This window comes from Gekko japonicus, unplaced genomic scaffold, assembly GCF_001447785.1.
Source record: "Gekko japonicus isolate JY-2015 unplaced genomic scaffold, Gekko_japonicus_V1.1 scaffold918, whole genome shotgun sequence".
NCBI lineage: Eukaryota > Metazoa > Chordata > Lepidosauria > Squamata > Gekkonidae > Gekko > Gekko japonicus.
Window position 1 is genome coordinate 447,900 of NW_015165263.1, and position 27,073 is coordinate 474,972.

The 27,073-nt window shown below is 40.4% G+C and overlaps 1 protein-coding gene across 1 annotated transcript in view; it reads left to right on the forward strand.

Annotated features, from left to right (window-relative positions):
* The window catches only part of PTPRT (protein tyrosine phosphatase, receptor type T), a 604,328-nt gene that overhangs the window by 447,394 nt on the left and 129,861 nt on the right, over positions 1–27,073 (forward strand). Inside the window, exons 14-16 of the mRNA XM_015410192.1 lie at positions 9,509–9,644; positions 10,695–10,715; positions 24,370–24,399. Coding sequence (XP_015265678.1) covers positions 9,509–9,644; positions 10,695–10,715; positions 24,370–24,399 — 187 coding nt within the window. The remainder of the gene's footprint in view (positions 1–9,508; positions 9,645–10,694; positions 10,716–24,369; positions 24,400–27,073) is intronic.

Genomic DNA, 27,073 nt, shown 5'->3' on the forward strand with positions numbered 1-27,073 from the left:
TTTATTTCAGCTTGAGGCCTGGAGAGGGGGAGACGATTGAGCTAGATGATGCACAACCGTAAGATCAATTATCCTTCCCAAACAATTAGTTCCATGTTGAAAGTGATTATGCTCCTTTTGTGCTCCAGGAGATGGAAGGGATTGGCTTCCTCAGGGACCAGCTAAGAGATCATGTTTGATTAACCAAGGTCACCCAGTGAGCCTCCTGGGAGAGTAGGGGATCAGAAATTTGAGATTGGGTCTCCACAGTCCTAGTCAGAAGAAGAAGAGGAGGAGGAGGAGATTGGATTTATACCCCGCCCTTCACTCAGAGTCTCAGAGCAGCTTACAAACTCCTTTCCCGTCCCCTCCCCACAACAAGACACCCTGTGAGGTAGGTGTGGCTGAGAGAGCTCTGACAGAAACTTCTCTTTTTCAAGAACAGCTCTGATGGAACTATGGTTTCCCAAGATCATCCAGCAGCTGAGAGAGGAGTCGGGAATCAAACCTGCTTCTCCAGATTAGAGTCTGTGCACTTAACCACTACACCAAACTGGCTCAGTACATTTGAACCTCATGTCATGACAAGTAAAATGCATATGTAAAATTGCACGTAGGTGAAGCACGGAGCAAATTTATATCACAATTGCTGTTTAACCATTCAGCAATCCTATTACCTGTTACATTCACAGTCTGCATCAAAAGCATGGGTTGGGAAGACTGAAAGCTTTGAAACCTAACTTTCTGACACAATTTAAATCTGTTGTATAAAACTTTCATCTTAACTGTATGAGTTAGGTTTATGGGGTTTTAGTAGGGCTTCCAAATCTTACCTTTCTCTTAGCTGGGGCTCCAAGCTCCTCCTCAAGATGCTTTTGCTGCACAGGTCATTGTGCCAGAGTGATGTCATCACAGCAGAGCCATCACATGGTGATGCTCTAGCATTTGGGGCAAAAACTCTATGGTAACCATGACGTTTCCCCCAAATGCTAGAGTGTTGCCAAGTGATGCCCCAGCGTCATGACATCCAGGGACAGAAAGGGCAGAAAACTGAACCTTAACACTAAAATTCAGAACCTAATAAAGGTTAGTAAAATGTGAAAAAGAGGGCCAATATTAAAAAATAAATGTAAAAGATATATAGAAAAAGCTACATGTATTTATTAAGTACCACCAGTGATGTCATCACATCAGTGGCGTCCCCACGGGACTGCTGTTTGGGGCTGGTGACAGATTGGGGGCCCCAATATCAGGGTATCCCCTGCTCTGACTGGGCAGATGGCAACCCTAGTTTTTAATTTTGATGAGACTCAGTTCAAATTCAAGTGTATTTGTTGCCTATAGGTACCTGTTCCATCATCTTGACATTTGTGGGCTGATGAGATCAATGGCTTTGGAAAAAAGAATACTTTTCCTCAATTCCATATCTGACAAAAACTGTACCAGCAGTGGTTAACAAGCTTCCTTTTTTAAAATTTGCTTTTAATATGTATACATAAAAAGGAGACACAATATCATTTTTAATGATGTACTATTTATCAAAGAAAACAAAGAGATAAGTAGCCATAAGCGGCGATACCTTAGTTCAGGGAGACAAACAGAATATAAACCTATTATCATTTGTAAGAACCATGTCACTAGGCAATCAAACTTCATGATATCTCACCAGATCTTCTTTCCCATATTATACATGTTCAATGGTTTCCTCTACTTCCTCTACCTTAACTACTCAGTCTCTAACAGATCAATATAATTCAAAATGTCCTCTTTATCAGTCTCATTCAGTTCAGTCCTGTTCCAGTATATAATAGGACACCATGCCTCAGTGAATTTATCCTGCAAAGTTCTTTCCTTCCCAGAATTTATTATATGCAGATTTTCCCATATTTTGCATATGCATATATCTATCTCTGATATTTTTTTTCCTGTTTCCAGGCCTGTGTTATTAGCAGCCTAGTTTCTGTAAAAAAAAAAAAATCCTAATTATATGTCTAATATTATCTTGAATTTCTTGTGGAATGAAGTTTGAGTCCAGTGGTACCTTTAAGACCAACAAAGATTTATTCTGAGTTTCAGTTTTTGTGTGCATGCACAAAATAATAGTGTGTGTGCACACAGAAGTTTATATCCAGAGTAAAACTTTGTTGGTCTTAAAGGGGCCACTGGACTTAAACTTTGTTCTGCTGATTCAGACGAACACGGCTGCCCCACCCGAATCTATCCTTGTGGAATTATTTTTAAGAGGGCTATCTTAGGGTCACAAAGTAATCTTATTTGTAGGGTTTATTTGTAGGATTTCATTCACAGCCCTGAATTCTAGACCAGTATTTTTGAAAAATTGGACAATTCCACTTGATATGTTGAAAGGTTTTTCAATCCTTATTGCACCTCCAACACAGACCTGAGGCTGTAGGTACAATTTGAACTGCCTTATCTGGCATGAGATACCATTTATACATTATTTGGTATATACTATTCCCTGGCCCCTGCCACACGGGCAGGAAACTGCAGAGGAGAAGTGTGGCTGTTTGCCCCGGGGCAAACTAACATGCAGTAAAGCGATCAGACCTACTGTGGAGGTTCTGTGGAGGTACTGTGGAGGTTCCATGGCAAGGGAGAGGTGCCGATCACAACACACGCCTGCGCGCAATGAAGAAGCGCGCGGCGCGGCGAACTGGTTTTCTTTTTTTGTGTACACTACGAATGCGCATGCTCCGTTGGGTGCGTGTGCGCATCCACGGAGACGTGGGGGAAAAAAAACCCTTTTCCGCAAGGGGACATGGGCGGGCGCCGGATACCACCGGAAACGCGATCAGACGCCCGCCCTTGCCCCGCAGTTTCTGGAAACTAGTACCTCCAAGGTACTAGTTTTTTGCTGCGCTTTTTCGGCAGGAAGCCTCAGTTGTGCCACGGAAGCACTACGCTTCCCAGATGTGCTGGTGAGATCGCGACCGGAAACTCCGCTTGTCTTCCGTATCTCTTGCGTGGCTAATGTTGCGTGTGACCGCAGCCCCTGATTAACAAGTGCTGAAAAACAGAACAAATTAGAAACCATGTAAATTAAAGATATAAATAGCAGAGAAAGAAAATTGGTGTGCATGAAAATCCGTGATCATTCTGTTGGACAGTTAACAATGTTATACTGAATGTGTTGTTTTTTTTTAAATGTGATACTGACGAAGAGTAGTTTTTTATACTTTTCTTTACCTTAACGAGTCTCAAAGTGGCTTACAATCACATTCTCTTCCTCTCCCCACAACAGGCACTTTGTGAGGTAGGTGGGGCTGAAAGAGTTTTGAGAGAACTGTGACTGGCCCAAGGTCACCCAGCAGGCTTCATGTGGAGGAGTTGGAATCAAACCTGGCCTGCTGCTTTTAATCACTAGCTCTCAGACTCCTGTGCTGTGGACTCCTGTACATGCCATGGAGTTCACAGAACACTGTAGGCAATGTCTATAAAGCCGTAACTACTGGCCCACAGAAACATCTTCCATGTTACATATTTTTCTCTGGTTATAAAAACAGCTTGAACCATCATCTGTATTTCTTCCTTCTTCTGGAATGTATTTGATGCAGCATTTTCAATAGCAATGGTTGCTGTACTTAAGGACACAATAACACTTTTCTATAAAACATTGTGATTTGAGAGCTGAAAAAAATGTAATACACCTTATAATGTGTGCTAACTTAAGTGAAGTCTTCTTGAATACATGCAATAAATGAGGTAGAACAGCTCATACATACATACATTGTTTATTACAGTCAGACCCATCAAGCAGCATACAGGATCAAAAAAGCAATCCCAAGTTACCAAAACATTACAGAAAAAAGATATCATAAGGAGTATTAAGGCGGTGCTTGTGCTTTACAAATGCAATAAAAAGAAATTTAGCAACGCTCCTTGATATTGTTGTGGATTTATCCTCCAATAGATATTTCAACACAAGTTACTCAGAATGGATTGCTAGTTGTCCTTGGACCCTGAATGACCTTAATATAGGTGTAATTAAGAGGGCTCTTTCTTCTGCATAATAGGAGCAATGAAATAAAATATGGGGGAGGGTCTCAATTGACTCAGAGGGGCATGAGCAAAGTCTCAAATGCCTTGGGATACGTTGGAATCTTCCAGAAAGAACTGCCGATGGAAAAGCATCAAATCTGGCTCTGGAGAAAGCCCATCTATGGTTTGGGTTGGAGATACTGGCTAAGTATAAAGGAGTGGTCATATACATTTCGGGTTTCAGAGATTTATAGAGCGGCGGAGTTGCGGCGTAGGTCGTTTGCAGCTCAATATCTCTGAGGCGTTGAAAGACAATAGATTTAGCCCTGGCATAGCCACTTTTCAGAAGTTGGTACAGGTCTAATCCTAATGTTCTCAATTTGTTAGTGGCTCTGGTGGACCACTGGGGATAAGGAGATGCGGCCAATAGGAGTGGAAATAGCCCAGCGGGGAAAAGCTGGACTTTCAGCCAGAAGCAGAGAGAATGCAACCATATATTTAGTTCGACTGTACTGAGACCAGCTTCTTGTCTCAAAGTGACATTGGAAGTACATCTTGGAGTGTTAAATAGAGATCTCAGGAATTTTTATTGGACTAGTTCTAGCACCTGAAGATTTGTAAATCACATAATTTGTGTCCCATATCTCATTTGGGCTAAAACTTTAGCAGAAAAAAGTTTCAAGGCGGCTGGAATAAAGTATGCACCATCCTTTCTGAAGAATTTTAGTATAGCAGAAGCAGTTCTTTCCGCCGAAATAGCCACTGATTTGATGTGAGCTGCTGGGTTACCATTATATGCAAATGTAACCCCCAAGTATTTAAAAAACTTTACCTGCTCGACATCATTCCCATTTACTTTCCAGGTGTATTTCTTTGGTGGGTTTTTTTTCTGATTGTTTTTCTCCCCCTTCTCATTATCAGCCATGATACCGTGGGACAAATTCTTATGTCGCTTCTACGCTCAGTCGTTCCCTTTCCCCCAATTAATGGGAAGAGGAACTAAAACCATGCTTCCTCAAAATCCTTAATATAGCAATGTATTCACCATAAAAATCTGGGCAACATGCTATATATTTGTCCTTCCTCCAAGGAGCTCAGGATGGTGTACGTAATTCTCCTTTCCCCATTTTACCCTCAAAACCACCCTGTTGTCAGGCTCTTTTCTTAATTTCATGCCTTTCTTTATTCTTGTCTTCCTTTCCTGTTTCTCATATTTCTTCTTGGTGTGATGCTTATTCAGTTGCTCCTGCTTTCACGTATGCATTTACATTCTTATCTACATTTTCTTTTCATCTTCTGGTGACTGTGCTGTTTTGTCTTTGAATGCTGCATGAGCTTGTATACTTCACAATTTTGCTGTTTATGGTACTTGTCACATGTCCTCTTCCCAACCTTGGTGCTCTTCTTCTCTCAGTTATTCTACTCTTGCATCACAGCATTTGGGACTAATTCCTGGTTTATTTCTGTTTTCCTTTATGTTCTACTCATATTTGAATGCTTTGTCCTCTGCTAAGCAAATTATTTTCTACTCCTGTTCTTTTTATAATATTCTTGCCATTCTGTCTTTTTTGTATGGCAGTTCTCTTCTTTGTGTTCATCCTTCCTGTGTCCTTTACTTTCTTTGGCTTTTTCTTTGTTGATAAAAGGGGTTTATATTCATGCCCCCCCCCAATTTGTGTTTTACAGACTTTTCCATTCAGCCCCTTTCTTCTGTGTTGAATTATTTTTATCAGTAATTGTGATATTTTTTCTATTCTTTCTTTTACTAAGGCTGTTTATTTACTAAAATACTTAAATGCAGACATCAACATTATTCTGGCATTTAAATCTTTGTTCCTTCTGTTTCTTCCTGGTCATCATAGTATTTTAAATTTCTCCCTTTCTCCTGCTTCTTTTCTACTTTTAAATCAGCTATTATGAAAAGAGCACTTCTATAAATAAAAAAGAATCATTTGAACTCTGCATGCAACTTGAATGGAACTTGAAATAAAATGAAGGTTGATTTATGAGAGAATTTTTGAATGTCAAGTCAGCCATGTCACAGAGCCTTAGGTATTCTGCTAATAATGAACAACCTCTCAAACATAACTGACTTTCCCTGTTCAAACCTAGATATGCAAAAGTTTCTCTGATTTTGCAAGTTCTCAAGAGGAGTCCTTATAGACAGTGGACCAAATGAAATAAATACAAAATGTACAATTCTTGATTATTTAGTTAGTTTTAAAATGATTGAATCCTGTTTTTCAGTTGTGCATTTTCAAAGTGGCTAGCAAGATTTAATACAATGGGTTGTGTACTACAGGTTATTCCACTAACATAAGAGGGAGGGAAAGAAGTCCCACCTGATTCCCCTCCACACTGCAGCCACCCAACTTATGTGGCTTTTTGTCTGGCAGAGTCCCTTAACCTCCCAGAAGTCTTTAGGAGGGCACAGAAGTCTCCTTGGAGAAGAGAAAATCAAAGAAGGATCTGCTTCTGCCAGTTGCTTCTCAATAAAATCAAATACATTTAAAAACAACAACACTATCAAGAATTAAAGAGGCAGCCAGTTGTAGTAGACACTTGTAGTGGGAGAGTAACAGGAGAAGTGTGTCCCTGTTGATTCTCCTGGACCTCTCTGCATAATATCTTTCAACCATAGTATCTTTATAGAGAGGCTGCTTGGGCTGGGAGTAGGGGACACCATGCTTCTGTAGATCTGCTGTTCCTTGACCAACTGATGCCAGAAGGTGGTGCTGAGGAACTGTTTTTGGCCCCATTGCAATTGTACTATAAGGCTCAAAGGGTTCCATCTTGTCTCCCATGCTGTTTAATGTTTATATGAAACCCCTGAGAGAAGTCATTCAAGTATTTAGAGCGAGTTGTCACCAATGTGCGGATGACACCTAGATCTTTAACAGCTAAGCCAGGTGGGTCTATGGAAGTCCTGAAGAAGGTAATGGGGAAAATAATGGGATGGATGAGGGACAATAAACTGATGCTTGATCCTGGCAAGCCTGAGGTGCTGTTGGTCAATGGAGAAGCTGCTTGAAGACTGCAAAGTCAGCCTGTCCTGGAGGGGGAGGAGCAGATTCATAGCCTGGGAATGCTACTGGATCCTGGCCTTAGGTTGGAGGCTTAAGTGTCTGCTGTGGCACGTAGCACCTTTTATCAGCTCCAGCTGGTTTGCTAGCTATGGCTATTCCTCAGAAAGCATGATCTGGCCACAGTGATCATAAGAGACAGGACATTTTCTGTGGTGGTACCTCATCTTTGGAACACTCTCTACCTTGTGGCTCACCTAGCACCTACTTTATTTTCTTTTAGGTACCAGGCCAAAACACATCTTTACCCAGGCTTTTAATTTTAGGGTTTCATCATTAGCTTTTTAAGGGCCTTTCTGTTTTACGGCTAGTTCTCATGCTCCTTATGTCCAATGGCTTGTTTTTTTTAAAAAAAAATGTGATGTTGTTTAATTGTAAGCTGCCTTGAGCAGGACTCTGAAGAGGTGACATTGAAATAAATAAATAAATCTCAGACTTGGTGGGAAAGCCTTATCACTTAGCCAGGTCTACATGCTCAGAGAAAAAGCAAACGGTAAAGACAAGAAGTGGATTTCCTTAGGATGAGTATGGGGTAACTGCAGAGACAGTTCTTCTTAACTTGAAGCATTTCATGAATAAAAAGAAAGGACAGTAAGGCTCTAGATAAAACATCAGTCAGGCAGGTATATATGAATCCTTATGCTCACATAATTCCAGGCAGTTTATTTCAATAGCAGTCCTTTGAACTAGACTTGGAAACAAACAACAATATTCCTGAAACAGCATTGGAATTATGTTCTCATCAGTAAGCTGCTATCCACTAACTTTTGAACCAATTGCAGCCTCTAAATATTCCTTTAAATGCAGCTCCTTGTCAAGGACATCACCGTCATCTAATATGAATATTATGATAACATGAATTACTGTGCTTAGATCAGTTCTTTCTAGTAAATATGCAGCAGGTACACCACTGTCTGAACCAGGATATGCAGATGAAACAAATAAACCAAAAGTAAAGCATAAGTGCAATTGCAGTTCATATAAACTTCTTGCTGAACTGTGCCCTTCCAAAATATATCTTGACCAGAAGAGACTTTCCACTGATTTCATCTGCAGCAACCATTTACTAACACCAATCATTTACTAACAACTCATATTCTGCTTCCATTTTATATACTTTATCATCTGAACATGTCTTTTCTCCAGTCACTCATCAGAGGACTAGTTTACCACTAAGCCAGTAAAATTTAGCCATGAATAACCACTAACCATATAGAAGTTTACCATGGTCTTGAGCTGACTTGAAGAGCACCTTCCACTGCTTGTCTGACCTGGTATAACTACTTTGCAGATCCTTTCTCTCTGTTTATTTATTTTTGCAGTTTCTTTGCATAGATATTAAAAGTGATTTACAGTAAAATAGTAGTTCAGTACTCTTCAAAATAACCTGCTGGTGCTGTGCACATCCTCTTTGTGTTTCTTTTTTTGACTTTGCTGCTAGCTTTGTTTGATTTTGTCTGTGTGTCTGGAACTTGGGATATCATTTTTGCCACGTTTTTCTGGCAGCCACATATTTTATGGTAATCTCAGAGACCACCAGAAGCCATTACTTAAATGCTCCACAACAGTTTCAGACTGATCAAATACATCTAACTGTTATGCTCTCCTAATGGCCAATGTCAGTTCATGGGATGGTGAACCACAGGGTGACAGCCTCTGAAGATGGAGTTCTACTGGTTAGGTGGGGAGCTGGGTAAGAAAAAGGTCAGTTGTTAACGTCTCTGATAGGTAATCTCCCCCTACCTTCTTAAATCACTGGTTTCTGTAGATCAGGATAGGTAGCTGTGTTAGTCTGTCTATAGCAGTAGAAAGAAGCGAGTCCAGTAGCACCATTTGTTAGTCTTTAAGGTGCTACTGGACTCTTGCTGGTTTCTGGTAGTTAAGAGGGGGGGGATTGCTTGCTGAGAAGGGAGGGCTGTAGAGCTTTAAACTATACTTTTTAACAGTTCTAATTTATATACTTTCAGTAATAGGAAAAGTTCCATAATTGAAGTAACAAAAATTGTAACAGTTTGAAAGCCTAGAAAGCAGAAATGGCAAACTGACAATGAACTGATTCCTTCTGGAGTAGAGTTTTGGGCATTGTACAGCCAGACTAGGGGAAGAAAATATATATAAATCTATTTTGTATGTTGGAAGTAAAATTGCTGCTGCCAAATCTCAGGTGTTCCCAAAGGTATCTAAAATAACCAGGGTGTTTGTTAACTAGTCTCTTGGGCCAGCAGTGTATAAATGTAATGCTATTTTAAAATGTTGTGATTTAAAATGTTACATTGTACTCGGGAGATTTATATCTTCCTCCATATCCTGGCCTACTACAGAATTGGTGGTTTGAAATTTGCCTGTAAATCTGTTATATTTTCCAATACAAAAGAAACCTGGTATATTTCAACAAAGTACTTTTGTTGTTGTTGTTTTTATTTTCTTCCATCCTGCAACATCTTAAGGAGCTTCGACACAGAATTCCAATGCCGTGGAACCAGAAAAGCAGGTTGACAATACTGTGAAAATGGCAGGAGTTATCGCTGGCCTTCTTATGTTTGTAATTATTCTTTTGGGAGCAATGCTTACCATCAAGAGGAGGTAAGTCTCTAAAATACCTAATGTGCTTGACCTCATGATGCTTATTGTTATGCTTGCCTTTTGCTTAAAACATCTAGTCCTTCTGTGGAGATAATATAATTCTCATGTGGGGGAGTGGAGACTGAAGTAGTGTAGGTTTCTTCCCATAATTTTAGATATTTGTCAAATACCTTAAGGCCTTTTTTGCACATATCACTAAACCTCATGGGGGGAGTGCTTCTCCATGGTTCTAACCCACATGGCTGTCTGTACATTATGTCTGACTATCAGAAACACTTGGGTGGAGGAGAGGAGTGAATAGAATCTTTCCCAGCCCTGTAAATTCTCTTCCTTATGGATTGGTGAGGTTGTAGAGTAGAGTACAATATACTAGGCATTATTTTAGTAATATAAAGGATGTATACATGTATTAACAAACAGCTCAAAAGTCCTGGGTTCTAGACCCCATTATTTTGCCACTGGAGAGATCCACACTGCAAACTTATATTTGATTAGTCACTCCTTCTTCCCCGGATATCCAGGGAACTGTAGTTTCGTGTGTGGGGGGCAGGGCGGGAATACTAGAGAATTCTTCCTGAAAATTCTCAGCACCTCACTTAAACAATAATTCCTGGGATTCTTTGGTGGAAGGAATGGCAGTTGAAGAGGTATAACATAAAAAATATATATATAAGTTTGTAGTGTAGATGACTGTTTTGTCCTACCTGAGCAAGTCATTTCACCTAGCTATGAAAAGAAAAAGAGACCCTCATGGAGGTATTCAGGAGGCTAATTATCATGCATTTCCTCTCCCTCAGATGAAAACTAGTTTATAAGTGTGTGCACAAACAATACTGTTGAAGTCGTGTGTCTACTGATTCTACAGTGCAGTGTTAAGGTGTGATGACACCTTGTGCAAACTTTATGTTCTATTTTGTTCGTGTGTGTATATTTGGAGATCAACAAAATGATTTGTAGATATATGTATGGTGTTTCCCATCTGATTTTTATATTGCATCTGTGAAATGTGTGAGATTCTTCAAAAAACTGCCTTTTTATTCTTTTTTGAAGGAGCGGTGCAGTAGATCCAAGGTGATTATCATTAACCTTCTAAGTGTGGCTTGACCGTGCATGCTCACTGACAGCCATTTCCTCTGGACCATCAGTTCCGATGGACCATTATTATAAACTTGCCCAGGAAAGAAGGGTTGTCTGAGGATTTGTTTCTATTCATATCTGACCACCACTTTCTGAAGTTGTTGCTGGCATGTCTTGGAAACAAAGTTTTGAAGCGATCCATCTTTTTTTGCATCTGTATATGCTTTCTATGTGAACCACTGGCACTCACACTCTGAACCAGCATGGCATGACAGCTGAGTTTTCTTGCTCTCATTTTATGACCCATGCCTATCATATGTTGTGAAGTAGTGATTCAGTTAAGCCGGCATTGTCTAGCACTAAGGAGACATTTATGTCCTTGTTTTATGCTTAAGTCCCTTTTTGACCATATTTTTGTTTTCCAAAGAGCAATTTTAAAGCAAGCCCATAGTCTGCCATATTCCAACACCAAAATGGTTATGTGAGTTTGAACATGCAAGTGGTTCAGTTTTCTGTCTTTGGCTGTATACTTTTGGAGTATTTTAATTGTAGTAGTTTCACTGCTTAATCACAACTGCAGCAATGTGGATGTTTTATATGTGGATGTTTTACCATGAGACCTATTCTGCAGGGGCAAAAGTCTTATAACCCTATGGAAACCAGTTCTAGATTCTATCCTACTTTTTAAGAGTTGTGTCAACAGATTTACAAAGGCAACCTCTCTGTCCAGAAGTACATGTAAAGAAAATCTGATGCATCCATTTGCTATTTCATAGGGGATGCTTAGGAACTCACAATTTCTGTATTAATTTATTTGGAAAATTCCTATGCTGCCTCTGCTGGGAACCTGCCCAAGGCAGCTTGTGTACCTAAGTATGTTTGTTATGCATGTTTTATGTAGTTGTTTTTAAAATTCAGTCTTAACCTTTTCAGTACTTTTTCTAATCTGAAGTGAACTAAAATAATCCAGTGTACTATGAAAGGAATTTTGGCAGAGCTAAACTAATTTTCTGGGCTTTCAACTTTTTGCTCTTTGTCCACTCCCTACTAATGCTAACAAAACACCATGAAAGCAATAACTGGGATAGAAATATGGGTCATGTGTAAAGGAATCATTGTATGTGGAATAGCATCCCACCTTACTGTGCTTGCCAATTTTCCATAACTGGTAACATTTCCATGTGCTTACTGATTACTGTCCTATTGTGATTTCATGTTTTTGTGGCGATGTGATGGGGAAGAAGGTGGGTTGCACATTCTTCACGGACGGTTCTCTAAATTATGTAAATAGAGTCATAGAGTTGGAAGGGATCTTGGAGGTAATCTAGTCCAATACACAACTTCAGCATCTAGTTCATACAGAACTACAGCATCCCTCACAAGTGGCCATCCAGCTTCTGCTTAAAGACCTCCAGTGAAGGAAAGCCCTGATCATCCCAAGGCAATCCTTCCAATGGAAAACAACTCTTACAGTTAGGAAGTTTCTCCCGGTAATTAGCCAAAATTTACTTATTTATAAATCCCACCTATTTGTTCTGCTCCTCTCCTGTGAAGCAAAAAAGAACATCTCTTCCATCCCCTACTTGACAACCATTCAGATATTTGAAGGCAATGATCAAATCTCCCCTTCTTGCTTTAGTTTAGAATGCAAAGTGTCCACAATAAAACATCAAAGAATAAGGGTATTACAACAAAATATCACTGACTGTGCTTCATGGGACCACAGATGCTCATACTGGTTATTTAACTGCTACAGCTTATTACATTTTGGCTCTAAGCCTCTGGAGGCAATGGTTTAAATCCTATGCTTTGTAGTTAGAACAGTTTTCAATGAAGGGGACTTTGCTACATCACTCCTAATACTGCAACCTGCCACGTCATGTGAGATGTGAGGTTGGTGTACCTCCCTCTCTGAGGAGCCCAGTGGGAGGCAAAATGTAGGTCTACGTGGTAAATCAGTGAGAACTGCTCCTAGTTTCATCAGTGGAAAACAAAATTAGAATCCAAGTCAATGTGTTTGCATTTATGATACCTTTCATTGTAGTCCCAAAGCATTATAACTTAACGCTGAATTTGGGACAGTGGAGAAGTCCTGATTTCACATAGAGATTTTAGCAGGATATATCTTTAAAGATTACTTCCTTAAACTCATCATCTCTGTTGATAGAACTAAGCATCATAAGTTGAGGTACACGTCTGAAAGTAGATCCAGAGGTGTTAGCCGTGTTAGTCTGTTGCTGCAAAATAGTAAGAAGCCCAGTAGCACCTTTAAGACTAACAAACTTTATCGTAGTATAAGCTTTTGAAAAACACAGCTCTCTTCGTCAGATGCAACTGACAAAGAGAGCTGTGTTTCTCAAAAGCTTATGCTACAATAAAGTTTGTTAGTCTTAAAGGTGCTACTGGGCTTTTTACTACGTCTGAAAGTGATTTTTAGATGTGTCTCAACTAGAGTTGTGCAAAACTTTTGTTTTATTCTCTGCTTTTCCATGCCGTGGTCTCAGATATCCACAGAAACTCCCATTAGCATCAGTCTTGTTTTTAGGATCTTCAGGTATAAATAAGATGCCTATTGGAATATGCATTCAGATGCTGGTTGCTTTCAGTGGAATAAATCCAAATGTGGATGCTATCTGTTGCTTTCAATGGGATGTACAAGCCTATATTTAACTTCTGACGAGCTTGAACAAAAGTTTTCACATCCAGCAGCTATTTTCCCCCCCGATGAAGAAGAAAATAATCAGAACTTGAAATAAGGTGTCAAAATAATTGTCTGCAATGAAAATTGAATTTGCCAAATTACACTGTAACATCTCTAGTGTCAACATACTCCTCTCTGATGAGACACTATAGTAACTGTGATATGCCTAGCTACTTATGAAAGTACTGGTATCCCACTCCCTTTGTTGTTGTTTTATGCTGTGTGTTTTGAAACTCCTAGTCAGAGCAGATGACTGGGTGCCGTATTTTAACTGCAGTGTAATCATTTTTTTTGTAAATCAGGGGATTCTGCTAGGTGAAGGCTTAGAAAAAGTTATAGATTTTGGAAAATTGGAAGAGGCCTGGAAAAATGACCAAGTCAGGTTAAAAATCAGTGAGTCAACAACTGAGCAAAGCAGAGTTCAACATTCAAGGTTAGGGTTCCCCAGTGTAGCAGCCATGGGTGCCATGGTGCCACTAATACTTTTCCTGGCACTCGCCAATGTTTTAGGAAAGTTGGTTGGGCAGGAGTCGTTATTGGCTGCTGTCATTCAAATGAGCATCTTTTCCATGGCTGCAATAGCAGCTGCAGCCAGTGGAGGATCAAGAGGACTGGCAAGCACCCAGGCATCTGGTTCCTTTCGCCCTTCATGCTTTCCTCCTTTGTCATTGCCTGCCTCTGTGTTGCTACCCTAGACTTTGTTGGTGGCCTTTCATCCAAGTACTAACCAGGATCAATCCTGCTTAGCTTCCAAGATCTGGTGAGATTGGGTTTACCTGGGCCACCCACGTAAGGGAAGCTGGGTACCAATGTCCTATTGAGACAAATGTTTTCCAAGGCTATATCTCTTAGAAATGGTTACAAATTTAGAACTATATTAAGATGAAAAGCTGTCTCAGAATACCGATGGACTGCAACAACGTGCACATTAAATGAATTAAGTTTTTTTTAAAAAAAACACAACAACCATGAATAAATAATTATAAGACAGAGATTTGTCTTAGCATTATAAAAAAACAGGCACACACAGCTTAACCACTTTGAATTCAGAGTTGCATAAAAAGAATAATCCCTCAATCCACAGAGCAGCAAGTACAAGATTCTCTTGTCTTTCAAGGCAATGAGGCAGAAAAGTAGTAATTTAATTAGACAAACTTGAGGCACTACCTTCAGACATCAGAGTGATGTCTGCTCGTGGCCCAGGGCATTCTAGCTGATCAGTAATAGACACAATTAATTTAATTTTCCTGAATGTAGCATTTTGCTAACCAAATGAGGAAATGACAGCAGTATGGGCCTGTATACAGAGAAAATGTTTAAGGGCAAAAAGACACACTGCCAAAACAAGTAAACATGACAGAAATTAGGGATGGGTGAACAGTCAAAAGATTCTGTCTGACTGAGAAACACACTTAAATTGAGACACTTCTTGGATGCTTATAATTACTTTAGAAAATGAAAGAGGTTCATTGTTAAATGTTAGCACCTTAGATTGTTTTTGGCACAAGCCCTGTAGAATTAGGATGTTTGTCAGTCTATACTTTTCAGTTGAATAGCTGCATACAAGCCTAACATTGAATAAACGGAGGGAAACTCCAGGGTTTGCCTGCTATTCATAGGAATTTTATTTTTGTTTGTGTTTTGTTTTGAAAGATAGTATCAGGGCCAAATGGTACTTACAAACTCACACAATCATATTTTTTGCCAATTAAGCCATTGTATGGGCTGCATGGCTGTTGCTGCAGCCTCCCTCATTCTGACCCAGTGTCACTACTGTCCCCTGAGCAAGCTCATGGGACCAGGGGAGGTAGTTTAGCATCCTGCTAGAGTTTTGGATTAGAACTGGGGAGACATAGGTCCAAATTCCAGCTCAGCCATGAAGTTCACTGGGTGATCTTTGACCAGCCAGTCTCTCTCATATGGTCCTTGTGAAAATCAATGTGTGAGAAAGAGGGAGCGAAGACTCATGGATGAGAATGAAGAAGGAAGGTATATAAAGAAAACAAACCACCTGTTTTTTCCTTTCCGTCTCCCTCCCTGTGACATTTTGACTGGGTAGACATATTGGCCAGATAGGGAAATTCAGGAGGGGGATGCTTACAATAGCATAGTATCCAATGATGTGCGGCTCCTACCTTTGTCATGAATTCTGCTTGTCCTCTCAGATTACTAAACAACCTCTTTGCTTTTTATTGAATTTTGTTTGCACAAGAAATAATGGAAATATAAATATTGTAACTTCTGAAGAAATGGTAATTGTTACGTGATAGATATCCAGTTTAGAACCCCATGAATATTCTAATGGCATGCATTCATTTTAATTGTGGGAATAGGTCAATATGTGCTAATGGATGCATCAGTGAAAAGAACGGGGCAGCCCTTACAAAGAAGGGAGATACATCTATGCATTTGATTTGAGTAGGATTATTTTGTTCCATGTTCTGCCTAGATGGAACAAAGTAAAATAGTAAACTTGAAGCAAAGGCCTTTTTGCCTGAGCAAAGGAGAGTATCCAGAAAAATTAATTGAAGGAATAACTGCAGGAACAGCACAGGGAGTGGGGGCATAATGGACAGCAATAAGAGGGAGAAGGCAAGAAAGCCATGATTTGTGTGGGTATTAAAGTCTGCTGAGGGAGCAACAAAGTAATTTCCACGAGGTGTCACATGAATCTCTCATCGTAGGTAGCAATGGAACTAACATCCATAGGGACTGTACCACTTAAAAATTAATTTGAGCTACAGTACTTTCCGTATTCTTTAAGAAAAGCCTTTCTTGTGTACTGCTCTTAATGCTGATAACATAATAAAAACCATCTCACAAGACCAGAGCCATCTTGTAGAAAGGGCAAGTGCTGACATCAGTGCATCTGAAATCTTTTCCCTTTTTTGCCTGCATGTGCATCAGAACGTTTTCCCCCCATTGGTTTGCCAACAGTCGCTTTAGTGGAAGCTGCTTCTGATTGCCCTGTTCCACCTTCTGCGTTTCAGAAATAACTTCCAGTGTGTCACAAGGGAGACGATCACATGCATATCCTCCACTGAGCATGATAAACAGAATTTTAAAAAAAACCCACCTCAGACAGTATATCAGTACCAAGTGATGCTGAAATATATTGCAATTAAAATAAGTGATAGTCCATCCCTTTCAACCTCCCTCCAGGTGGTGTTTCACTGAAGTGATGTTTGCTCAACTACAGTCAAATTTTGCCAGTGGTTGGGATTTGGTCTGGTTGCTCTGAATCTACATTTCTCCAACTGTTAAAATGGTATCTGGAGACCATGGTCAGAATTTAGCTTCAGAATCCTGTGCTTTAAAAGAGCAATTCATTAAAATAAACATTAAACTATCCTCTTATTCCCATGAAATGTGAATTAACCCTTGTTCACCCTTGTGGAAAAAAATGACCACAGCATTGAGGGGGGATGTGCTTCAGTGAAAAGCCTCCTCTGCAAGCAGAAGTTGCCAATGGAAAAGAGTGGAGAAGGCAGTTTTGCCTAGTCCCTCATCCTCCAGACTGTGTTGCATGTTCAGAAGGGTCCTTGGAGGGTTTTCAGAACAAGCAGTATTCTGTTGAGGGACAGGGAAGGCAGGAAACGTCTGCCAGCTCCTTAAAAAAATAATGGGTATATTTCATTATGCATTCCTCATTTCCCTTTGATTGATTTGTTCGAATAAACTCACACAGAAATTCAGGAAAATGTCTGCCTATTATCTTCTTTATTGGCAAACTAAATGGCTTGGGGGAGGACTGAAACCCTTTTTTCTTGCATGTCGCAATCCACAGTCTGAACTGGGCACTATGAACACAAGAACCAAGAAGCCCCAACTCACAGGCTGGGGACCTCTGACCCAACTTGCATATTCTGTAATGTGTAACAAGTTGGCCTTGGAATAACTTAAGGTCTGTTGGGATGATCTATTGTGGAAGTTTCCTCTGATTTGAAGAGAATAAAAGACTGGCACTTTTTCTGCTTCAGCACTTTTACCTTGTATGTTTCTGGTTAAACATACACCCTCTAAGGAAGAACTCTTACTACATTGCAGATTCTAGATGTTCCAAAAAAAAGTAGGAGGACACACCTCTCTCCATACAAGGAAGATTGCCCCAAAAAGCAACAAACACCCACAGCCAATACCAAAAAAATGGAGAACTAGAATTCAACAAGCACACAAATGTTCATAGAAATCACATGTATACAAATCTTCTTAATGAGCAAAATACTATATGGATAAGAGATGAACTATGTATGACATGTGGTTGAAGAAGGAGAGCTAATATGGGGGAGCCAAGGAGGCAGATCAGACATTACAGCTTCCTTGGTTTTCTTGTCACTGTAGAGATTTATGCATGGGTTATTGTTATGTACAGAGCCCGACCAGCTTGGGTACACAGAACAATTGACTGCTAGGATCCTGGGAGGCACCTATTGACCAGGAGTAACTCTGTAAATAAGCTATCACAGGTAGTGGGTGGGTGTGGGGTGTGGTGCTGGTCGTGGATTTAAGCAGGACTTCAGTCCTGCTAGAGTTGTCTTTTAGTTGGAGCTGAAATCACAATAAAGCATGAGCTGATCACAATCACTTGTCGAACTCAGTATATTTCAGTGGTGATGATATTTTCAAAGGCCAAGATTTGAGCAAGAGTTGGGAGAAGTTCCAGTGCAGCCTAATGATTTAAATATGAAAATAGTTTTAAACATACCATTTGAATTGTCCTACAAACATCTATATTTTCTGGCATTAATATTTTTGCAGCCATTGTACCTCCATATCTTGAAAACCTAGTGCAGAGCAGGAAAACATAGCAGGAACTATAGGAGCTTCTCATCCTTTCACATTTTTCTACTATTAGTAGTGCCCCAATAGGGAAGAGTAAAGTGAAGGAATGAGCTAAGAACATTGTAAAAACAGTATTTATTGATCCTTCATGACTGGGATGATGCTTTGGTGTCTTTGGTGTTCTTCCAGACTGCCTTAACATCCTTCATGACTGGGATGTTCTTTGGTGTCTTCCAGACTGCCTTATTATTCCATTTTCATTTCCCTGTTACCATTTCCCCCCTCCTGTTTCCACACAACATCGTTAACAATCCTGTGCTTTCCTGTTTCTTCTTCATTACCCCCGTTCTTTCTCAAACCAATTTTTCCCATTCTTTTTAAGAAGTAATATGATTCTGCCTGGTGCCTGTTTATTAGAAGTCTGAAAAGTCTATGCCATTTTGTGGAGTGCAGCCCATTCCGCCCAAATAAGGGTGGGATGGGTGGTGATTCTTTTTTTAAAAAAAATTGCATGCTAACATTTCCCCAACCCCTCTTTGCAATGTAATTTATAGTCTAGAAGAGGAGCCAGTTTCTTTCTTCTGTTCTTTGTTTTTCTATCTGCATGACCCCAAGGTATGCCCTGGGCAACCAACCCCCCCAGCAGCATTGTTCCCTCTAAGCTGAGTTAGTGTGAGCTAGCTCACAGTTTTTTAGCTCTGGTTCACTCATTTTTGTCTTAGCTCAGGAGGGATGGCTCCAGAGCAAACTAATTATGCTCACAACTTTAATGCCAGTAGCTCACAAAGTAGAATTTTTGCTCACACGACTCCACAGCTTAGAGGGAGCATTGCCCAGCAGTTCTCTTTTCAGTATAGTGAAAGAAAAATAACACAGGCACAGCTCCCTCCTTCCCTCCCTCCATCCCTCCCTCTTTCCCAACTTTCCCTCCCTCCATCTCTCTCTCTTTGTCTTTCAAATTCCAAAGTGAAATTAGCAATGTCTTTAAGTGGCTGCATTATGAGGGGGGAGGCATACACATCTTGAATTGTGGTGTGTGTGGAGAGATGGGCTAAGCAAGTGCCTTTCCTTACAAACCTTGCTGTCTGGAAATGCCACTTTTTTAGTCTGCTATTCTTTTCTTTTTCCCCTTAGCGAATTGAGACCCCTCCCCCAACAAACAAATGATATTTACTCAGCTCAACTGTCCAGGAGCCATCAGAGAGCATCTCTGCATATGCTCATCCTGAAAACTCTTGTCATCTCAATTTGCTGTTGGTGGATCGGCTTCTGAGGCTTTAATTATTCAAAAGGTAGAAGAATGAGGGGCGATGAAAAGCCTGGGCACGCCAAGGATGGAGGACCCTTCTGGCTGGAAACGGGGAATGACAGTGAGACAGCTGGCAGCCCGAGGAGCCCCCTCAGGGTTCGTGAGCTGTGACTGCAGCCCCATCCTCTGCTGGACAAAAGAGGGGTACAGCCCCCCCCCCACTTTCTGTGAATAAAATCAGTGCACAGTAATCATGAAAGCAGCATAAACACGTGGAAATTCTTTATTGATAACAGAACAAGACCAGTGTAAGAGTTCTTTGAAGAACCTCAGCAATAACCTTCCAAAGGAATATTCCCTGAGCCGTGCAGTCAGACATATAATCACAGATATGCTGAGTTCTTTACCTACTGTCCATAAATCAAAAGGGGGAGGCAGGGCAGCAGAGCCAATCAAAACAACCAGTCTCATGCAGGAAATCAGCTAACCAATCAAATGGACAGACAAGTAGGCAAGGTATGATTTGCTGATGGGCATTGGTGGTGGTGAAGTGCATAAGACAGTGGGGACATTAAATTGCCCATCATTCCAGTGCAATAACGCCCCCCCCAAAAAAAAATACTGAACAGTCTTTAAAACTACAGTATGATTTAGACATGGAGAAGTTCCACAGAAAAATAGGAAGTGTGGAACAACTGTCCTGACAGCACTATCACAAAATCAAAATAGGATCCATGGTAAGTAGGAAATACCCAAAGTCAGCAAATACCATGCTACAGATGATTACAAAGTATCTCAAGTCACTTTTGAGGAAGCCTTGAGCTCATTAAGAGAGACTTTTTGCAGCATTCATTGGTGAAATTTGGATAAATATTTTGGTATTTGGCAACCTTGTGCTTGGAAATATATGTTGAACTCCCTGAAACAGGAGGATATCTGGACCTCTGTTGGAGGAAGACTGAGCACTAATTCAAAATTGACTTAAAGGAGTCCTCTCTCTTAAAACTTTTGTACAATTAAGGAGGACTGGTATTAATAAAGGGGTTGAGAGAGAGAGAGAGAGAGAGAGAGAGAGAGAGACTTTGTAATCATCTGTAGCACTATATTTGCTGACAGCACTATCAACAGAGGAACCCTAGAGGCAGAGAAAATACAGATCAGGGCTGCAGTCTGGAAGACAATTTTGTTGAGGTGCTTGAGTCTCTGTTGTTAATTCCTTCTTGATTTTGGGAGCACCGCCTTCCCCCGGTCCTCTTAAATATTGACCATGAAAATCATTCTCACAGCATCTCCAGTCTCATGTAGCCAAAGAGATCAGCAAAGTCAAGCATGGGCTTGAAATACCTGTCATGTTTGGATTTCAGAATGAAAAATAATGAGCAGCAGTGTCCTTCTTGAAATTGGGATTGTTTTCACTAGTTTAAACTGGTTAAATCTAGCACCTTAAAGCCATAATGGTTGCTACCCAAAAGACAGAAGGGAAAATTTGTCAAGCAGCTTAGTTAATATAATGACCATCCCAGTATATTATCATATAAGGGGAGTATCAATTTAAGAAATTAACAATTACATTCTAGCACATAAATCTTTTTGCCCCATACTGAAAGTTTTTTAAGCTTTCAAAAATAGTAATAGAATTCATAGAAGGAAATAAATCATTTGAGTTGGTTGATATGAATGGAATAATGGGCAATTTGTTTTACAGAATAGAAACGCTATTCAAGAACTATTAAAATAGACTATGTAAGAAAAGAATCAAGTTTAGCAGATCCAGAGGGAGAGGGTACAGAAGATAATGATTCTACTTTGTTGTATAATGAAAGAAACAGTTATTCCAGAATTGATGGGTTCTTGGTTTTTCTAGCATTAGGTAACAAAGCTATCGATATTATTAACAAGAATAGCCTATGCAGTGTATTAGACAATACTATCTCTTTGTATGATATCCAAAAGTAAAGGTAAAATCTATGAACCTGAAAACGTATGAAAATTGTTAAGTTATATTAGGATGAAAGATGATAGACATGGTATAATAACTTTGCTCAGAATAGGATTTCATTTATTTGCAAATACGGTGCTCATATTGGTGGTTCTATGTATGCATGAACGTAATGAAAAATTCAGTAAAGGTGGAAATTAAATTATGTATTATTGAAGAACTAATTAGACACACAGGAGTTTTTTTAGCATACTTTTTAATTGATAAACACTAATGCAGCGTATGTGGTGTAGTGGTTCATGATATTTAACAGCTGCCACCTCTGAGACGCAAGCAGTATACAGGTGTGTGCGATGGAGCAGAGTGTCTCATAGATGTACTTTTCCAGTCCTTTCACTGATGCATGATGGGTTCTCTTTTCTTACTAGCTCCATACAGCCCCCCATCTAGAGGACACAGGGTAATCTGTTGAGTTTAGAAGATTACTTAGTGAGCTATCTGTTACTGCCAGTTGCAGCGGAAGAGGTTGACTCTGAAGTGATAGTTGTTTGAGTTCCTTACATATTGGGGGGGGGGACTGAAGAAGGGATAGAGCAAGGTCTAACCCTTTGGATCATGGCTCCCTGCTGCTTGGTGGACATCTCTTCTATGCTTATTTTGTGTAGGTTGCCTGATCTGTGCAGCCCCAGTGGCAGAAGATATTTCAACATTTCTGGTGTTCTGCAGTTAGGTTATTTAGACCTGAAGGCAAATTATTTTGAAGATTTCTGAGAAATTCTGATTTCCCCTTTATTTTGTTTTTCTCTCTCTCCCTCTTTTTTGTTTCTAGAGCAGCATTTTCACTTTATGCAAACTTTCCATTACTTGAGTGCTCCTAGTTGTTGTTTTTAATTTTTTGGGGTGGAGCAGTATAGCCCCATGCAAACAATTTACCATATGAGATCTGTGTTCCTTTTCTGGGACTTACATTATTAGCAGCTGCAGGGTTAATTAGCAGCAGGGTCCTAAATAAGAAATATAGTTAGGGGGTGGTTTTCAGTGGCTCTCTGCTGTCTTTAAAAGAAGTGTTGTGCTACTTCTGAAGGTGCAGGGTGCAAATAGGAAATATAGTTAGGGGGCAGTTGTCAGTGGCTCTCTGCTGTCTTTAAAGGAAGTGTTGTGCTACTTCTGAAGGTGCAGGGTTTCAAAATTATCAGGACAAGTTCAACTAACCTCTAAGTGAGCAAATCATTTTTATCTCCATCCCCTCTCCTGCCATGTCCCACCTCTTCCCAGCTTTCTCCTTGTGCTGGTAGTAGTGTCCAGCCAGAGCAAGCGACTCGCTGTGCTGCTTCCCCCCATGGGTGTAGCAGTGCCCACTTTTTCTACAGAAGAGTGCCTCATTGAAAATAGAATCATTCTCAGAATTAACCATTCGCAGGGTGTGGTCTTCTAGAATACAAGCAGTAAATGAGCTTTGAGTATGGCTGTGCATTACGTACTTAGTATTAGAATACAATCTCGATTTTTGTTCCTTTTCATAAAAGTATAAACTAATTATGTTTTGTTTTTTTAAATGATGCATGTTGGTTCTTGTATGTTATTTTCATGCATTATAATTTAAGAGGAAAAGAATTCTAGAAGAATACCGGCCTCACACATTGGCAATTGTGCTGGGACACACATCTGGTTTGTTTATGTCTACTAGCTGGACCAGTTGGTGGTAACTGACCATAACAAGTTGGCACTGCATCAGTGGAATACCACGTGCTGTTATACAGGATTGTAAACTGTATGCATGCAAGATCTTGTATTTTCTACAAGAATTGAAACCTGTGTAGGAAGTTTTTTGAATGTTTCATATCTAAAGTTTGTGTGCAGCTTGCTACCAACAAGTGTTCAGGCATTGTTAGAATCATTGCAAAGCCAATAAATAATTTCGAATCACAGCATTCGCAGGCACATCGTTGACACAAAGAACACTCTATTAGGAGTTATGTTATGTGTAGAGTTTGTTTACACCTTGAAGCACTTCACACTTTGTGGATCAACATCTCCTGGTGGTCCTGGCCTGAAAGATGTCCATCTTGCTTTGACCAGGGCCCGAGCCTTTTCTGCCCTGGTCCCTGCTTGGTGAAATATGCTCCCCATTGAGATCAGGCCCCTGCAGGATCTTCTTCAATTCCATAGGGCCTGTAAGATGGAGCTGTTCCACCAGGCCTTTGGTTGAGGCAGTGGGCAACCTTGTATGGCCTCCCTGAGGTTGTCATCACCCATTTATCTAGAGCTGGCTATCACTCATTTGTTATCAAAGGGCTAAGGAATCCCTCACAACTAGCCATTTCTATTCCTGGGCTGTGACCATCATTTTAATGTATATTACTGTGTTTTAAATTTTTAACTCTATTTATTGTATTGTTAAAAATGTTGTTTACCCACCCTGAGCCCGCTTGCGGGAAGGGCACACTATAAATATGAAAAAATAAAATAAAATAAATTTATTGCATTTTGTACTGAAGCACAAGAAATGCTTGCAGGAGCAATCCCAGAACTGGAAAATGCAACACATGACTTGAACTAAGCACTTAGCACCCTCCCCTCTGCAGCTTTTCCTATTACCATACCTTGCTTATTCATTACCATGGTGTTTTTTTTTATCATTGAGAGATCCTGAGCTACTTTGCAACTGTAGATAGATACCATTATTGTTTGATGAGGAACTCAAAGCACAGTGAAGTGACTTGCCCAGGACCGTGCAATACATTAGTGGCAGCTGCAGGGATAGAACCCAGGAATTCTTCTTCTAAGTGGTCATTTGCCAAACCTCAGGGCATTGCTCAAAATTGTACGTGTTAAAAATAAACTGGGTAGTAGAGAGAGCAGTGCAATACTGTGTACATTTCAAAATTAGCACCATTGATATAAAGTCTAATCATGCTTTTTTCCTCTTTTCCCACTTTTGGACATTTTCTTCATCTGGCTGCCCATCAATATTTAGAAGAAATGCATATTCCTACTCCTATTACTTGTAAGTACCTAGCTGGATATAATTTTTCTTGAGCATGCTCAGTAGAGTTTCATTTTTAGACAATTTGTTTACCAGTCAATCTTTTTTTTGCCATGTATTGGTCTTCATTTTTGGAATAGTTTGCATTTTCCTCCATTTTTAACCCCTTGTGATTAGAAGACAATAGCACTGTCTCACTTTGCTTTGTAGTTTAAGCCCTTGTCCTTTAATCCTCACTCATCCCTTGCAGCCTTGCTGAATAAATCATCTCTGTCTGTATAGGTTAAAAGACAGTTAATAACAGTCCAACCATTATGCTACTGTATTTGTTTTCCTCATCTTCCATAACGTAATGCCATTGAAAGCAGCTGAGACCCAGTGTGATATAGTGGCTAGAGTGCTGGATTTGGATATGGAAGATTCAGGTTCAAATCCGCATTCTGCCATGGAAGCTTCATGGGTGATCTGAGGCCAGTCACTGTCTCTCAGCCTATAACAACAAAATAGAGAAGGAGAGCACAATCCTATACGTTGCTTTGGACCACAAAAAGGCTTGTAACCATGATGGGACATTTGGGGGAGGAGCCCCACCAGAGATGAGCCCTATCCCACCCTGTTAAACCTAACAGCTGATTGGAGGGGAGTGAAACTAACCAGAAGTGGCAGGGTGGCTCTGGAAGGGAAGGGAGGGCCCCTAAGTGACCTTCTCGTGGCACTAATCTGATCTAATTAGTAATCTAATTAAACTTCCCATTACCTTGCCCCAGTGCCCCAGCCCCTGCCACACCAACCAACATTTTCTGGCTATGGGCCTTGTCCCAAATGGGGAGAAAAGTGGAGTATAAGTATCTAAACAAATAAAATGCGGAGCATCTGACTTCATTGTGGCCACACCAGAGCTAAGACTTAACTCCTTTGGAGTTCATTACACAGCTGTATTAAATATGAAGTTCTGAGAGTCTCTTCTGAGGTTGGGGGATAGAGATAGTTGAACATAAGGACAGCCCATCTGGATCAGGTCGGTGGTCTATCTAGTCCAGTGTCATATTTCACACAGTGCCCCACCACTGTGGACTGTTGTCAATAGGGATGGGCACAAACTGGCTCATGAACTAAAGTTTGTGATTAATTTTGTCTGGTTTATGCTTCACAAAGTCAAGTTCATGTCAGTCAACTGGCCTGAACTTTCCACAAACTTTGAAACTGTTGGTGGAGGTTTGCTGCAGTTCATGAATGGATATATTTCCAGATAGATTGACTCCACTCAATCAAAATGTTTACCAAACTTCAAAGCAAAAAGGGGGTGGAAATTTCCCTGTGAGTCTGGTGTCACTGGTTTGTTCCTGAGTCCTTCTATAGGCTCCTGTAACTGCAGCAATGCAAGCAAAAGGACTAATGTCAAACCACAGAATCCCTACAGTACAGACTGGAGTGAGGGGGACATTTTTTCAAGCCCAGTACAACCAGTTTAGTGTGCAGAATGCCCAGCAGAATCCAGTAGCATTGTGGCAATGCAAACTTAAATTGACTGATTGACCTCAAAGCACAGTGTCACAAGAAATCAGGAGTGGGGTGGGATTGCAAGCTCTATGCAAGAAAATGGGAACACAAAGGAATGTAGGCAAAGGGGGGAAACTCTCTTGAAACTGGCAAGAGTTGTTTGAAACTGACAAAATCAGCAGAGAAACCTGAGAGGGGGAGAAGAACCTACTGAACCTTTCAATTTCCCAGAAAGTAGTTTCCTAGGGGCAACTCCATTGGGGGGGTTTAACTCAGCTCACTTAAATCTAATCCTCACCAAACTTGGAGGGCAGATAGAGGAGATTTAGCTAGCGATCCCCTACAAATTTGGTTACTCTAGCATCCTAGGGTCATTCTACCAGGTCACAAACCTCACAAACAGAACTGGTTTGTTTGATGCCTAAAAGTTCATGACAGTCCATGGTTTGCCAACTGGGGATGCCACAAACCAAGAACTGAACAGCATTTTCCTGGTTCGCGCTCATCCCTTGTCATCAAGCTATGTTTGGATCAACCAGCTGAGAGACTAGATTGGATCAAACCACAGTAATGAATGCACACTTTCATTCATAAAATGATTTCTTCTGCGACTGAAAGACTTATATGTGCAGAAGGATTTCCCCCCCATGAGCAGTAGATGTCTTTGAATTCATCTGTATGTTTGGTTCCAACCCAGTGTGGGAATGGAGAGGGTGAGAATCAAACCTATCTGAAACCATAGATCAGGGGTGGCCAAACTTGCTCAGTGTAAGAGCGACATAGAATAAATGTCAGATGTTTGAGAGCCACAAGACATAAACAAATATTACACACGTTTTATTTAAAAACATGCAAATTTGGTTTTTTTATTAACATTAAATGAGACTGCCAAAAATAAAAAGGGGTAAAAACAGATATTGATAGTGATATTTATTTGTCCAATGACAATTATTTGTTTGCTAATGATATTTGTCTAAGAGAGAGAGAAAAAGGGAGAGGTGGAAAGAAAGAATGAAAGAGGCGGAGAGAGAGACAGAGAGAGAGAGAGAGCAATTAGACAGGAGGGAGGGAGGGAGAAAAAGTATGTCTCCCCTTCGCTTTCCCAGCTGCCCTGCCAGGAGCCACACAATATGTGTGAAAGAGCTGCATGTGGCTCCCGAGCCGCAGTTTGGCCACCCCTGCCATAGAGTCTGCT